This window comes from Phoenix dactylifera, chromosome 8 (assembly GCF_009389715.1).
Source record: "Phoenix dactylifera cultivar Barhee BC4 chromosome 8, palm_55x_up_171113_PBpolish2nd_filt_p, whole genome shotgun sequence".
NCBI classification, from domain to species: domain Eukaryota; kingdom Viridiplantae; phylum Streptophyta; class Magnoliopsida; order Arecales; family Arecaceae; genus Phoenix; species Phoenix dactylifera.
Window position 1 is genome coordinate 20,360,744 of NC_052399.1, and position 15,210 is coordinate 20,375,953.

General features: G+C 38.8%; 1 protein-coding gene across 2 annotated transcripts; it reads right to left on the reverse strand.

Moving 5' to 3' along the window:
- Positions 1-6,988: 6,988 nt before the first annotated feature.
- LOC103707358 lies at positions 6,989-13,728 on the reverse strand. Of its 2 annotated transcripts, none has more exons than XM_008791807.4 (7): positions 13,392-13,728; positions 13,198-13,269; positions 12,946-13,116; positions 12,522-12,692; positions 12,226-12,435; positions 8,213-8,295; positions 6,989-7,954 (listed from the first exon to the last, which is right to left on the reverse strand). In XM_008791807.4, the coding sequence occupies exons 1-7, from the start codon at positions 13,465-13,467 to the stop codon at positions 7,313-7,315; spliced, it is 1,425 nt and encodes a 474-aa protein (XP_008790029.2). In that variant the 5' UTR covers positions 13,468-13,728; the 3' UTR covers positions 6,989-7,312. The 2 variants fall into 2 exon arrangements, with proteins under 2 accessions (XP_008790029.2, XP_008790030.2); XM_008791808.4 differs by having other exon boundaries at positions 13,198-13,266; positions 13,392-13,699.
- Between the last annotated feature and the right edge of the window lie 1,482 nt (positions 13,729-15,210).

A 15,210-nucleotide genomic window follows, 5' to 3' on the forward strand; every position in this document is an offset into this window, starting at 1 on the left:
AATTTCGGACGCCTGCCTGCCTTTAGAAGCAAAAGCCGACACCGGTTTTGACGCCCACAACCAGGCGGCCACGGGCCCCACCACCACGGAAAGGGTAGAGTGGGAAACAAGCGTGTTCTTTTCCCGGAATGACTCAGCGTACTGCAGTGCCAGCTGGCATTAGCTGGGGGTATTCTGCTCATTTCATCTCCATTGGTCGGCGTACAGCGAGAGGTGGGGAGAGGCGTGGGAACGGGCAATTGGGCCAAAGTCAACGTTGGCGTTTCAGACACGACAGGAGAAAAAAAAAAAAGGAACTCTCTGGCGTGCCGTTCCAAATAAAAATTTACTCCTATTTATTAGTGGCCTAATGGATTCGGTGAACGTACCATCCCACGGCGGTGAAAGAGGACGGAAAGGTGAGCGATTACTTACCGCAGTCAAAAGTGAAAACAAAAAAAAAAGAAGAAAAAAATGAAATGGTTTTTGTTTTATTTTTTTCGTAAAAATAACACGCATGGCAATGCTCGCGACAGCGACCTTACTTGTTTGACGGAAGAACGAAACACTGGATGGAATGATCACGGTCAGAGAAGAAAAGGCGCCAAGATTGGAAAAACCAAGCATGGGTTCAAGAAAGAGGCAAGAAGCCTCCCTGGCTCCCTCACTGCCACGGAACCGCCAAAGAAATTTACCGGACTACAACTCTTTTTTTTATTTTTTTTTCTCCGCGCATGTAGGCTACAGTAAAAATGAAAAATAATAATAATAATAAAAAAGCTGTTGAAGGGCATCATTTTATTTCCCACTCATCTATAAGGCTGCAAATGGGTCGGGTCGACCCGTGACCCGACCCGACCCGACCCGCGTAGACCCGACCCGACCCGAATTTTAGGACCCGCGGGTCCGGGTCGGGTCCTAAAATTGGACCCGAATCATTTTCTGGGTCGGGTCTGGGTTTACCAAACGGACCCGACCCGACCCGAATGGACCCGAAGAGAGAGAGAGGAAAAGCAAAAGAAAGTCTTTTCTTTTTCTTTTTCTTTTTCTTTTTTTTTTGGCGTGGGTTGTGGTACTGTTGGTCAGTGTGGGAGGATAGCAAGTTAGCAACAAGCATAGGTTCACAGAATCCAAAGGAACGTCGGCCCGTCAGGATTCTCTCTCGATCTATTACACTGTTGAGACCTCTGGTGTGTAGCTGCCTTTTTTTTTTTTTTTCCTTCTGTTTTTTGGTTTTTGTTTCTTTTAACTTTTGAAGGGAGAAAGTGAGGGAACACTGCAACTGAATATGGGTCATGTGCCAGTTTTCTGTAATGGAATTGGATTTTGGAAGAAGGTCTGGGATTTTTTTTTGTCCTCGTGAGAGGGGAGCTGGGAGACACCGAGTTCCGTCCAATCAGTCATATAGATAAAAAATAGTGTGATATGAAATTTGGCTTGTAGACCGACTTAGTTAGTGAGTCATGGGTCATCTGTTCTGACTGGAGCTCAATTGCAAAGTCTTTCAAGTCATGGGTCACCCAGCACCTCATAATTATGGTATGACCAAATTAGATTTATCCAAATTTTTTCCCAAAAGCACAAAAAATTGGACCCGATCGGACCCGGACCCGACCCGAATCAGACCCGGACCCGACCCGAACCCGACTCGGACCCGACCCGACCCAACCCGATCTTCAACCGGGTCGGGTCCGGGTCCAAAATTGGGACCCGAACAAAAAATCGGGTCGGATCGGGGTCACCTAGGACCCGACCCGACCCGACCCATTTGCACCCCTACTCATCTACACTGTATTGTACTGCTACCCAATTACCATACAGGATGGGATAATAGTATACTTTAAAATTAACCATCATAATGGCTGCTGTAATAATTTTAGAAGCCTCCGGGAGAAATAGAATTTAAAGTGATAATTCTCATTCAGCTGTTGATCTATTCAAGGAGCGTAATTCAATGAAAATAGAGATCGCCATTTGACAATTGTTGTTGTAGTATTGTCAATTTCTATTTGTTATTCTCGGGGACAATGGCTATTATTAGAATAGTCTTTACTTATTTTCAGATTAATTCAATTAAGGGATAAATTCAGAAAAGAAGTTATTACTTTTATGATAAAAGAGAAAAAAACAGCTTTCAAGGGAATGATATTTGAGGATATCAATATAATTGGAACTTCACATGGGAAGAACGTACTCTGGCGAAAATAGGAAGGAGGAAATTGCATGAGGGGAAAAAAATCTAGAACGTATCAGTTAGTTAACTACTACTTACCCACTATGAAAAGTTATACTTATTTGAAATTTTATCACATTTATAGAATATCTTTATTTGAAATGTATTATGATATTTCATATTTTCATAATTTTTTTAAAACTTTAAGGTACGTTTGACTAGGGTAGAGTGGGGCTTTGGAATAGAAACAAAAATGAGTGATTCCCCATCTGGCTGGAGGGAGTCCTATTTCTGCCCCCATTTTCAAGAAGGGGAAAGAATGGGAATACTCTAATACCCCAAAATTCAATCCCAGCTTTTCTCCCAAAATTTAATCTCATTCCGCTGGATTTACATAAAAAATAATTTTCTAAAAATACCTTTCTATTTAAGTAATTTTTTGAAAAATACCTCAACCAGCTAATCTAATTATGATTTTAATTCCGATTCCAATTACAAACCAAACATGTCGAGAAATACTATTCTGATTCTGGTTCTAATCTATTTTGATTCCGATTCTAAATCTGATCGTGAATCAAACGCATCCTTATTTTATTCTTTTTAATATTTTCAAAGCCTTCTTATTTAAAATATTAAAAATATTAATAACATCAACAATTCGTATATTTGTACATGATTTTTCTTATAAGCTCTTTTTAAAATAAAAAATTTTAATGCTTTTATATTATATATCTTATTTAATATATTTTTAATATAAATTTGATGAATTAGTGTACGAGATCCTTGGTGAAATCGATCTCCATCTTGATAGCATATTTTATTCCCATCCTTTGTGGTTGTATTGTTTATATTAGGTCTCATAATTAAACTCTACTCAAAATCTGATATATATATATATATATATATATATATATATATATATATATATATATATATATATATATATATATATATATATATATAGCCACACACACATAACCCGGTAACATCAAACTAATATATTTGGGTAAAGAAAATATTAATATAATTAATATCCAATTTGTATCCATGTCGATTTAAAACAAATATGGATATGCTTAATATCTGATATATATCTATATTCATTTAAAACAAATATAAATAGCAATTTTGATAACCATTGAATATTCATTTTTGTGTTCACTCACATTAGACTAATGTATTTGGATAAAAAATATTAATATAATTAATATCCAACTTGTATCCATATCTATTTACAAAAATATGGATACTAATTTTGATAACTATTTAATATTCATATTTGTGTTGCTGAAAAGATATAAATACAAACATGAATGTACCAATATCTTATTCATTTTCAAGCATGTTCACAATTCTTGGTTTAATTAGTTGCAATTAAATAAGCAGGCTTTGGCTATTTTTCATGTACCTTTTACACTTGTATGTAATTGTAACCTACATTATAATACTTTATCACTAAACAATCTATTTAATTTATATTAACTACTATTATTCTATGCATTTTTAATTCTATTTTGTAAATAAAATTTAAAGAAAAAATTACAAAAAAATTCATGATTAATACCTTTCCACAAGAAAAGGTATATCCGGCGACGTCATTTTTATTTATGTCCTCTCTATCTTGAAAGACAACAGAATTCGGGCAAAAGAAGGTAGTGCTCGCATGTAGACTCGTGTGATTCTAAATTTGGAAACGACTAGACTTATTCTCGGGCGAAAACCTCATGATATTTCATGGCAGCAACTCCCTTTTCTTCCTAACTAATCTCCACCACTGTCACTGCCTCCTCTGCTCCAACCTCTATCACCACCCGCCCATCCAAGAGTCTTCAGCTCCATCTCGACCCCTCTCCAACGAGTAGAGCCATCTCTAACCTTAAGCTTTTACTAAGGCCCCATCTAGAAGAGTTTTTGGAGGGCCAAAAAATACTTTCTCCCCCTCCCAAAGTATTTTTGGATGAAAAAGAATGCTTGGTAAAAATTTCGAAAAACTGTTTCAACTTTTCTAGAAAGCTAAATAAATAAATATATTTTATTATAAATAATATAATATAATATAATATAATATAATATAACATTTATAGTCTAATATAATAATAAATATATAAAAATATTATAATTATTAGTATAAATTAATTTTTCACCCTTCTAATGACCATTTATCTCTCAAACAAATTTTTAGCTTGATGATAAAATTAGTTAAATAATTACAAATATTTTTATTTATTTATTTATTTATTTATTTAGATCAGATTATTTGCCACTACTCATCATTTTATTTATTAATTATTTTATTTCATTAAAATATTTTTATTTATTATTTATTTATTTATTTATTTATTCATTCATTCATTCATTAATTTATATATTTATTTATGAATTTATTTTTTTATTTTCTTTTCTTTTTTTTCCTTTTTCGTTTTTTTTTTCTCTTTTTTTTTTCATTTTCTTCTTTTTCTTTCCCTTTTTTTCTTTTTTTTTCCTTTTCTTTTTTGTTCTCTTCTTCTTCTTCCTTCCTCTCTTCCCTTATTTATTTATTTTTCTTTTTCTTTTTTTTTGTTTTTTTTTTTTTCCTTTCCTTTTCCTTTTTTTTTCTCTTTTTTCTTTCCTTTTCTTCTTCTTTTTTTCTTTTCTTTTTCTTTTCTTTTTCCTTCTCTTATTCTCCTTCCTTCCTCTCTTTCGTTCTTCTCCTTTCTTATCCTCCCGCGAGGCCGGCGGCGCCGGAAAGGGGCCAGGCCACGGCGGCCACGGGAGGGGGCCAGGCCGCGGCGGTTGCGGGAGGGGGCCCGGCCGTGGCCACGGCTCGCCATGGCCAGCGGCTGGCCGCGGCATAGTGAAGCCCCACGGTTGGCCGCCATGGGAGCTTCGCTGCCACTCGCCTCTCCGATCCTGCGGCTGGGATGCCGTGGTTCCGTAGTTGGGACGCCGTTGTCCCAGGGCTGGCAGAGGCCCGACCACCCCATAGCCGAGCCCGGCCGCTCCACTGGTCGGCCGCACGCCACAGGTGGCGTCGTGGCGACCTAAGGAGGGGTCGCCGGCCACGGGTGGTGGCCGGCGTGGTGGCTGCCACCATGGGCAGCCATGGGTTCAGCAAAAAAAAAAAAAAAAAAAAGGAGACGGGCGGCGGCGTTGAGAAGGAGATGGAGAGGGAGAGAGAGGGAATGGTGAGGGAGAGGAAAACGCATGGGATGGAGGGTTCTAGGAGAAAAAATGGACTTTTAAATAAGGGTATTTTGATAAAAAAAAAAAAAACTTTCCGATAAAATTGAAAATAGTTTTCTGGGGAGCTTCTCCCAGAAAGCTGTTTTCAGCTTTCTCAGAAGCTGTAATAGCTTTTCGAAATTTTTACCAAACATTTTTTTTATCCAAAAGTACTTTTGGAGGGCGAGAAAAAGATTTTTGGCCCTCCAAAAGCTCCTTCAAACAGGGCGAAATCGGCATCGTTGTTGCCAGAGTAAAATAACATATGGATTCTCAAACTAACTTATTTATTAGCTCCTAAGTTCCAAGCTTCTTGCGTTGGCGACTTCAGTTTATATAGAGGTGTTACTATTATTAGATGTCTGAAAAACTACTTACAGATCCTTTAATTGAATATTAAATTACTCATCATCCCCCATACCATAGTCCTTACAATGCCAAGTTCTTTTGGAATATGACGATTTTTTGTTGTGCGAGATGGGAGCATAGAATCCTGAAAACGAAGGTATTCGTGAGTCTGATGGTTCTGGTGTTCACCCTGCAACTCCCATAAGCAGGGCGATAGATTTGGGCAGGTGTTTTAAAGAAGAGAGCCACTCTCTATGTTTACTGCAAATTAACGATCGAAGGGACCATTTTGTATTCATATCGAGTGATTTCAGTCGGATTCATGCAAGCCAAGCTTCTGTATGCATAGAAGGGATTAGGGAGGAGAAGAATTGAGGCACCAGTGGCTGCTAAGAGCACCTCAACAAACGAGATTGAGATAGATCTTGACACTCTTGAGACTTCCTTGTTTCTTCCACATTTTCCAGCAGTTGTACGTATGAAATCTTTGCGTCCACTTATTAACACATCAGCCCTGTTATTATTGCCCAAGCAAGTGAAAAACCACCCTGGTGTTCAGAAAACGTACAAGAAAAGACGTTTCAAACAATATTTTCCGACAATCATTATCTCCAAGAAAAGATGCTACGAGGTGTTGGATTCGGTGAAATCGAATGCCCGAAGGTGGTGACTGATGGAGGTGAGAACCAAAATCTCCTCACTCTACTAGGATTAGTGGACACAACAAATTGGTCATTTGCCCATTCAAGGAGTTCCTTACTTTACACTGCAGAGGTTTATGTAACGGTGACTAAATGGAAAGTCTATCAACAGAAAAGTGTGCCATCAGTGACTTTTCTTCATAAACATTAGTGATGCATATGGTTCTCACCAATCAGACTCATTACACAAGAACACATCTATATCGCCTAGAATCGCAGAAACATATAGCCCAATTTAGGCATAGAAATGGAGAACCTACATGGCCAACCACGCCAGCAGCATGGTGTGAGCAGAAGATGAAAAGCTGCCTCGGGAGCTTCATGATGTTCTCTTTTCCGTCTTCATTGGATGTATCCATATACATGTTGTATGAATTATCCGTCTTAGTTATAAAAAAAAAAGAAAAAAAAAAAGATGACACTTATTGACATTGAGATTTGAGGCTTCAAATGTGGCTTGTCCTCTTTCACATAGGCAATGAGAGGAAGTCTAAATAACATGTGAAATAGTATGCTATATGATTAACTTTTGGTTCGTGGTCTGACAAATAGTTTATCTAATGCACATAATTGGGGCAATATGTCCAACAGATTCATGAGCAAATGGATTGGTCTATCAGAGAGTTCCCAGAAAATATGGGAATCCAAAAACTACAAAATACAAGTGCTACACATCATTTCATAGAACCTCTTCAAACTACCAGTTCAACCAACAGTATCCTTATGGAAGGAGGAGAAAAAGAAAACATCGAAAAAGATAAAAGCATATAGTCATGAGCATTAATCTGAGTACTCCATGGCCATGACATCTCTGAACTGCACTGGATATACCCACTGTATATTAACCAAGAGAACAGTAAGCAAGACAAGTAATTGCAGGATACCAGTGACATGCTTATAATTACATCATTCAGTAGCGGTAGGCGTTGTCTGAACCATACTTGCCCCTGATGTTGTAATGATCAAACTTGGGCTCGCCGTAGTCCACCGGCTTCATCTCAACTGATTTTGGCTCTGGCCCCACAGCTCCGAAAACCTCCCCAGTCTTATCACGGTGACGGTGCCGGACCCGATCTTTTTGGCTTTTTGAGCTAAGTTGAGGAGACTCTCCTGAACCATAGAATTCTGCGAAGTCTTGCCTCTTTGAGGACCTATGCTTGCCAGAGGGATCCTTGAATTTTGGTGGTTTGCTGCTCTTCTGGGGCTTCGGTGGTGAATCGCCAATAACGTTCGGGGCATGCAGTGTCTCCGACATAGGTGAAGGGTTCTTTTGCTTCTGCACCAGGGGTGGCTCTGCTTTGTCCTCAGGCATTACAAGACTCTCTTTGAGGCGAGTGCGGCCTACCTTGGCTCTGCCATGTCTGAAACTGAGCGGAATGAGGTTGAGAAGCAAATTACCGATTCCTTCAATACCAAATTTAAATAGGTCAGAAATAAGCCTTCCAAAGGATGGCCATCCAGCAACAGGATCCTCTTTTAAGCTTTCTACAATCAGAGCAGGCTTCTCTGCAATGCTGCTATCTTGCTGTTCGCACTGATTTGAGGCTTGCTTCTGGATAATCACATCACCAGATTGATTGTCAAGTGAAGAAAATAGCAATTCACAAGAAAAAAAATATAGAGAATTCAAAATAGCTTAGGAATTTGTCTAGCTGGTTCCAAGTATCTGGTTACTGCATGACAGGAACAGATTGGAAATAATCTCCTTAACTGAAGGCTGAATGGGGGCAATGGAAAGATAATAAGCATTCTTGTTCGAGAAAAGCACTTTACTATATTAGGTTAAATGGAGAGGTGTGTGACATACTACCTTCTGGAAGATAGGACCAAATCCATGCTGCAGCAAGCATGAAACATATCCTGCCAACACTGCACCAATGACCATGGCGATATCTGCCAAAAAGGACACAGGCAACATATAAATTAGGTTGCAGAAATAAGTTTCAGAGAATTTTGGACCAGGGTTGAAAAATGTAACAAAGGTTATATCCTTCTAGGTCCAGAACCTGATGTTTTAAAGGTAGCCCCTATCATTTGACACACAAAAGGTCTTTATCTGATTGCATATTAAATTAATTACGTACTGATGAACCTAATAAACTTTCAAAATTCACTGGGAAGCATCAGGCACATTTCAGTAGGCATTCATGTCAGTAACTTTACGCCTCTTTAATTGAAATAACAGATTTTTACTGGATGCATTTTGGGATCATTGTTCTAAAAACTGTAAAAAAACAATATAGAACTTGGGCTTCTTGGTTCACACCAGAAACCATGAATTAGCTAGTAGTAGTATGTTTCTGTTGCCTGTTGATGGAATATGATTAAATCTCCTGTAAGGGGCCAGCGCAGGGTTATTGAACTTTGCAAAAATTTACTTTCCACCAAAGTCAGATACACTTCCATATTGCATCTCATAAGACGAAAACTTGGTTACATAAAGCTTGATGATGGTAAAACAAGCCAAATGGAATATTAGAAAATTGCAGCCATTTTTCATTACATTTGAATGTCCTATGAACCGGATTTGGACATAATACAAAAATAAGCAGCTCCAGTTAATGTACCAGACAAATTGCATACAGAGATTGGACAGGAGTAAAAATAAAATTCTTGTCTGCGTCAAACTTAAGTGGAAAATTTTCATAAGTTGTGGCATATTGATAGTAGAAGATATAGCAGAACTGTGCTTTATAGGTTATGCTGAAAACTTCGAGCTCTTTTCCATGGCGAGTAACACTGCATTGTATAGGTTAAGGTGAAAATATTGTGTTCCTTACTTTTCAACAGCAAGTACACTCATGGTATCAATTTAAGCATGAAAATACAAGTGGCATTAAAGCAACTCATTTATGGTAGCAAAATTAATATCGAAACATGTGATTATATTAAATTCATCTGCCCACTAAAAGTTCATACAGAAAGAAACCATCTACCAGTAAAGCTAATACAGACTACATATCTACAGAAGCATGAATAAGCATGCAACAACTTTGCAACATGGATGCTGTAAAAGAAGTTAATGGGGTAACATATACTCTCCCTCTCTAAGATGAATTCTCTCTATCTCTTTCTGAGATGAAGTTGCTCATTTATAAAATTCAATAAGTATTAAATGTCTTAACCAGACCAAAGCATGTTAAACAATGAACGCATCCTCACAAATACTCAACTTTCTATGATGATCTAAACAAATGAATGATGCAAACAGAAGCAGTGCTTTTCTTTTTTCTCTTTTCTTAACACAGGAAGAAGTTCATTACTGCTCAGTATAAATGCTCCATATTTCAAATTAGGTAATAAGAGAAACATCTGAACAGGTACTTGTTTTTGCAAATAATTAGAAAAGGAAATCCCTTGAAGACTCAAATTACTCAGGGACTAGAAAGAAGAAAAGACTTCATATTGCTCAGGCATGGATGGAGGGAAACTGAGACACGCTTACAAAAAGGCAAACAGAAGGCAAATGGTTTCTTCTATTTCTTTCTAAAGTTGTTCATTTCACTGGTTTCTCTGCACCATTGGGCATGAATCTTGTTGGTTCCAATCATGATATGTTTTTCTCAAAAATTTCTGATATGTTTCTCTAGGTGTTTTGCAAGGTAAGGGTACCTAGATGAGCAGGGAATGCGGCGTAGACAGTTACCTGATTGTTTTCTTGTTAGAGGCATGAGACTGAGTAACAGGTGGACATGCACTGCTAATTGCCATTATGACAGCTTGAGGGCTCTGGATAAATAGCAGAACTCAAGGGGCTAGGAACATAGCGCTGGGCATGGACTGTAAGGACAGAAAAGATATGGTTCAGCCCAAAAGCTAGTAGAAAACTCCTGAATCATGACCATCCAAGCCCAAACCAAGCCCGAACACTCATAAGCCAACCCACTAGCTAACAGCACCCTTACGTGCCATAACCATTACTAAATTAAGCCTAACCTGCTCCTAAACCGTACAATTGTTCCAGAACCAAATCTAACCTGCTGAACCATGCTCTAAATGCGAACATGCAAATTACTCATACTAAACCCAGCATGCACCCCAGAATTTTGAATGAGGAATCTCTTTGCACTAGATGCAGGGTGTCAACCACTTGTTAGCTCGCAAAGCATGTTATCCTTGTACAGAAATCATTTTCCTTCATAAGAGTTGCATTTTCCATAGTAAAGACCAGTAGATGGATTCTTATTTTCTCATATTAGTAGAAACTCCAGGACTCTCATTTGTGGGCTTGTCCAACTCGGGCTGAACAACGCATATCCTTTTGTCTTTCTCTACTGGATATTCCCAGTTCGACTCATTCATTCTTAGTAAGTTTGAATATAAGGACACATCTTGCGCATGCCTTCCTTCAGAATTCTATTGTCCAACTAGCATATGACCTAATCATGCACCCTTTTCGGAGGGTACATAATAATATCATCAATCATAGAATAAATAGATCATAACAACCTTACCAAAACATAACTATAAACAGAAAACTTTTATCTAACTATTTGAGATTGGCTCTAGAAATCCTTATTCATCAGCCATTCCTGTTAGGGTGTCATCAGTGTTAAACAGTTGATCCAATTGTTTCTTATGACCTCCACTTGTGCTAGCTTAGCCTTTCCTGACCTTTTCCTAGGCCCTTGTACTGAACATAGACTATGATTGGGAAGTAAAAGAACATGGCAGACTGAATGTGATTACTGATCAATGTGTGGCACATCCATATAAATTGAATGGGTGTGGTTCGAAACTAACATGCTTCAAAGTAAAAATAAATAAATAAATAATTCTTGCCAAACTCTGCTCAGACTTGTTGTTCCTTGATCTTGGCTCTGGCTGGATTAACTCAGCTTTAGGATATCTTAGTTCGATTGAAAAATGATTCTAGTATTATGCTATCATGGGCAGAACGATGGATGCCCATGCTATGTGTTGTTTCATTTCCAACAACCCAACTAATTCTCATACTGTTTCACCAATCTTATGTTTCCTTGGCTTTCCCTTCTCTACTGGCTCCTTCCTGATCTTTTCCCACAAAAAAAAAAAGACAAAAGCAAGAATGAGAAGAACATATAAGAGACAAAAATGACAATTCAAAGGCATGTTCCAACATTTAAAGACAAAAAAACCAAAGGCATTAGTCCAGGAAAAACTTGCAAAACACTAAAAATAATAAACTCCTCTCGCCCGCCCCCACCCAGGAAAAAGAGTGACCAGCATCACCACTAGAGGACGATAGCTTAGGAGACTGATGGAGCAAGCATGTACACTTTATGGAGCCTGTGTTGCCCAACCAACGAATATCTTGTCATTGAAAGCAGCTACTATGGTGGGAAAGAGACTCCAAAGAAATGAAGACACACATTTCAAAAGTGAAAGTGCAAAATATTGAGCTTATCTATGCCGTTAATTTAACATGTTAACAACCAACCAAGCAACAAGCCTCATTCCATTTAAATGGGATTCATGAAGATATAATCCAGTAAACAGTAGGAACATTCTCCAGTAGGCATTTATCCTAGTAACAAATTTCTACAATTTGCAAATGACAACCCACCGCACAAGAGAAGCATGACATAAAAGGCAGAAATCTTAGAATTCCCTATAAATAGAATTATTTTACACCTCTGAGAAAATGTTAGTAATAATCTGGCTCATTGAACAGATAGTAAACATTTGTCAAAAGAGAAAGGGGGTAACACTAATATATTGACCATCCAAACTTTACTGAAAGGTGGCACTTATCCCAGTGAATGTATACGAAAATGAGTGCAAGTGAAACAATTGAGGAAAGAGATGACATTTTAGGTAGAATACAGTGAATCCAGGTCAAACCTGAAGGTGAAATGGAGCTATACTGGTAATCACAGTCTTCCTGCTGAAGAGAAATTTGGCGAAGAGCAGCGTTGCCTCTGTCGACAACCAATAGAGAACAGGTCTTTCCAACATAAACCACATCAAAATCAGTAGAGAACTTAGCATCCTCGCTAGGTCCATCTCTATATCCTGCCACATTTGATTTCCCTCCAGCAATAGTTGTCACTCCTGCAAGGAAATATATCCAATCAATAACACCCCACGACACGCCAGGGCCAGCATCACCAAATTTTATGAAGTGCCAAGGGACACACCTCCTTCCCCTATCTTTCGAACAGCCAAATTAGAGGTATCAGCAACATACACATTTCCCTTGCCATCCATAGTGACACCTTTTGGATGATTAAAACGAGCATCGCTCGGTTTCCCATCTACATGCCCTGAGTATCCCTGAAATGACCCAGCAACCAGTCTTGCCCCGCTATCTGTGTAATGCTCTTCCGTCAGCCCTCACTATCAAATCCAAACGGCGCATACTAAATAATATATAGCAGCATCGCATTAAAAAAGGATACGAACAACTCGGTCGCGTATTATATTAGCTCAAGCAGTCATATTTGCTAGAAGAACCCCCGAATTAAATATAAAATGCCTCAAAGAACTCACGGCCAATGATCCAAAAAAGAAAGAAAAAATGGTTCGCAGAATCCAGGAAAGAACAAGAGTTTGTAGGCGTACATTGGGACAGCGGCGGGGTGATCCGGACGATCTTATTATTGATGGAGTCCACAGCGAAGAGCTCCCCTTCCGGCGAGACCCGAATGGTGTGCGGCACCACCCCAAGCTTGTCCCCGTCCACCACAGTCTCCACGAAGTACCCGCTCTCGAAGGCCAGAATATCCCCATCAGCTGCAAGATCAAATGTGGCATCACAACACTCAGTGATCACAGGCACCCCTCAAACATAACCTAAAATTGATCTCAACTGACCGTTTTGGGGGGTTTTGGGAGAAGCCCTCGTCCATCTAAGAACGGAAGACAAGTGCTTCACGATAGCTCCTGCTGGAAAATAACAAGCCAGAAAAGGATTTTAGGTTTACTTAGAAATAAAACAGGGGAAGAAAAAGAATGGGCGGGGATGCAAAAAGGAGAGAGAAAGTGGGTTCATTTTTTTTTAGGATTACCTGTAGGAGAAGCTTGAGCTATGAATGGGAGAGGGGTGGTGGCGAGAAAGAGGAGGAGGAGAAGGGATCTTTTCATGGCGCTTTCTTCTTTCTTCTCTGGCAGAAGAAAGGGCTTCCGGGAGAGTGATCCCTTTCCTTTCTATTATATAGCTGTAAAGAGGGTTTTAGCGCGGAGTGATGCGGCGAAGATGAGCGAGTCGCTGGCAAAGCGAGGTTCGGCTCTTTGATAAACACCCCGCTGTTGGGTTGCCGGGGTAGGAGAAGCGCCGAGAATGGACAAACGGACGGTGGAGGATGCACCAGAAGTGGCCTCTACAGTCTCGAGAGCTCTTGGTCTTTTTTTTTTTTTTCCTCTCTCTCTCCTCTCTGTGAAAAAAATAAAAAAACAAAAACAAAAAAGGATAAAGTGGTAAAATTTTTAGTATTACAGAACTCGAGGCCGAACCCAGCCCAAGACAGTAGGGCCTGCCCTAACCCGTTTCCATATTTAAAAAAAAAAAAAAAAAAAAACTGCTGAGATTTTTTTTTTATCTTCTCGTATGATTCTGGCCGACCTACCCCATAAAAATTTCTATAAATTATGTGAATATGGACTTGGCCTAACTTTAATCCTGTGAATCTTGTTGGATCCTTTATGATTATCCAAACGGTCTCAAACTTCTCATATAAAAAAATACTGATTGGTTTGCCTCTTGACAAACATGGTTTGGCAGAACGAAGCTGAGAAATGACTTGGAACAGACAATGTTTGATTACGAGATGATGGTTGAGGGCATGTTGGCAGAAATATGGTTTTTATTCATTCAATCTATAATTGTAGTAAAATTTCCTTCTAACTATATTTTAGAATAGTTCAGTTTATAGGCAACGGTTATGAAGCCCTTTAGGGTTGCTCTTAACTTTGCTTCCAGCATTGTGGGAGTATAGAAGATTTTTTGTCCTTGCATTGATACGGTGCCTGGTCAATAATTCCTCCTGATGAATCCCTTGTCATCCTTCCGTGATGCATCAAGATTCATCTTCACGATCACAGGATAGGGTGCCTAGGAGATGGAGATGGAAGAAAATGTGGATGAGATTCCTTTATCCATGTGTGGTGCCATTGGTGATGGATGACAAGATATCAAAGAATTTGGTTGTCAAACAACTTGCCCAATGATAAGCACAAGCAGGGTCATAATGGTTATTAATAGACGGCAATAGGCATCCAATATAGTTTAGTTTTATCGTTGCTGGAATATGAGGATCAAATAGATAGGCAAGTATAGATTGCGGTATGACAACCCAAGACCTCGCATAAAAAAATCGGTCATAAAGTATTATTTTGATTTCTTAATCCTGCGTAAGTACCCAAAATTTATCTAGTGCATAGCCAATGTAGACCTAAATATATGCTCGCACGGATCATCGCATGCTCTTCTCATTTAAGCCCTGGCATTCCCGCCAAGCTAAGAGTCCAAATTTATTTAAATCTAATCACAACCACTATGATCGAATATGGTCAACATCAATGGATTTGTGCTGCAGTGTCTCCTAATCCACAAAGACTGTAAGCCGGATCCGACTTGATACAATTTGTAAGTACTCACAATTTCACCCACAAAGACTAACCGGAAGGTATTATTTGGGTCCCTTGATCTAGTAAAAGTATTCAAAATTTATGCAGTGCATAGCCAATATGGGACTAAATATATGTCCGCATAGAAGCTTCCATGCATTATGTCAATCGTTGGAAGGTTAGGATTGTTGACCCTCTTTTCATTCCAAACATCTACAGCAAAGTTGTAATTTATTAGCATACATTGGAGATCTGTCTCAG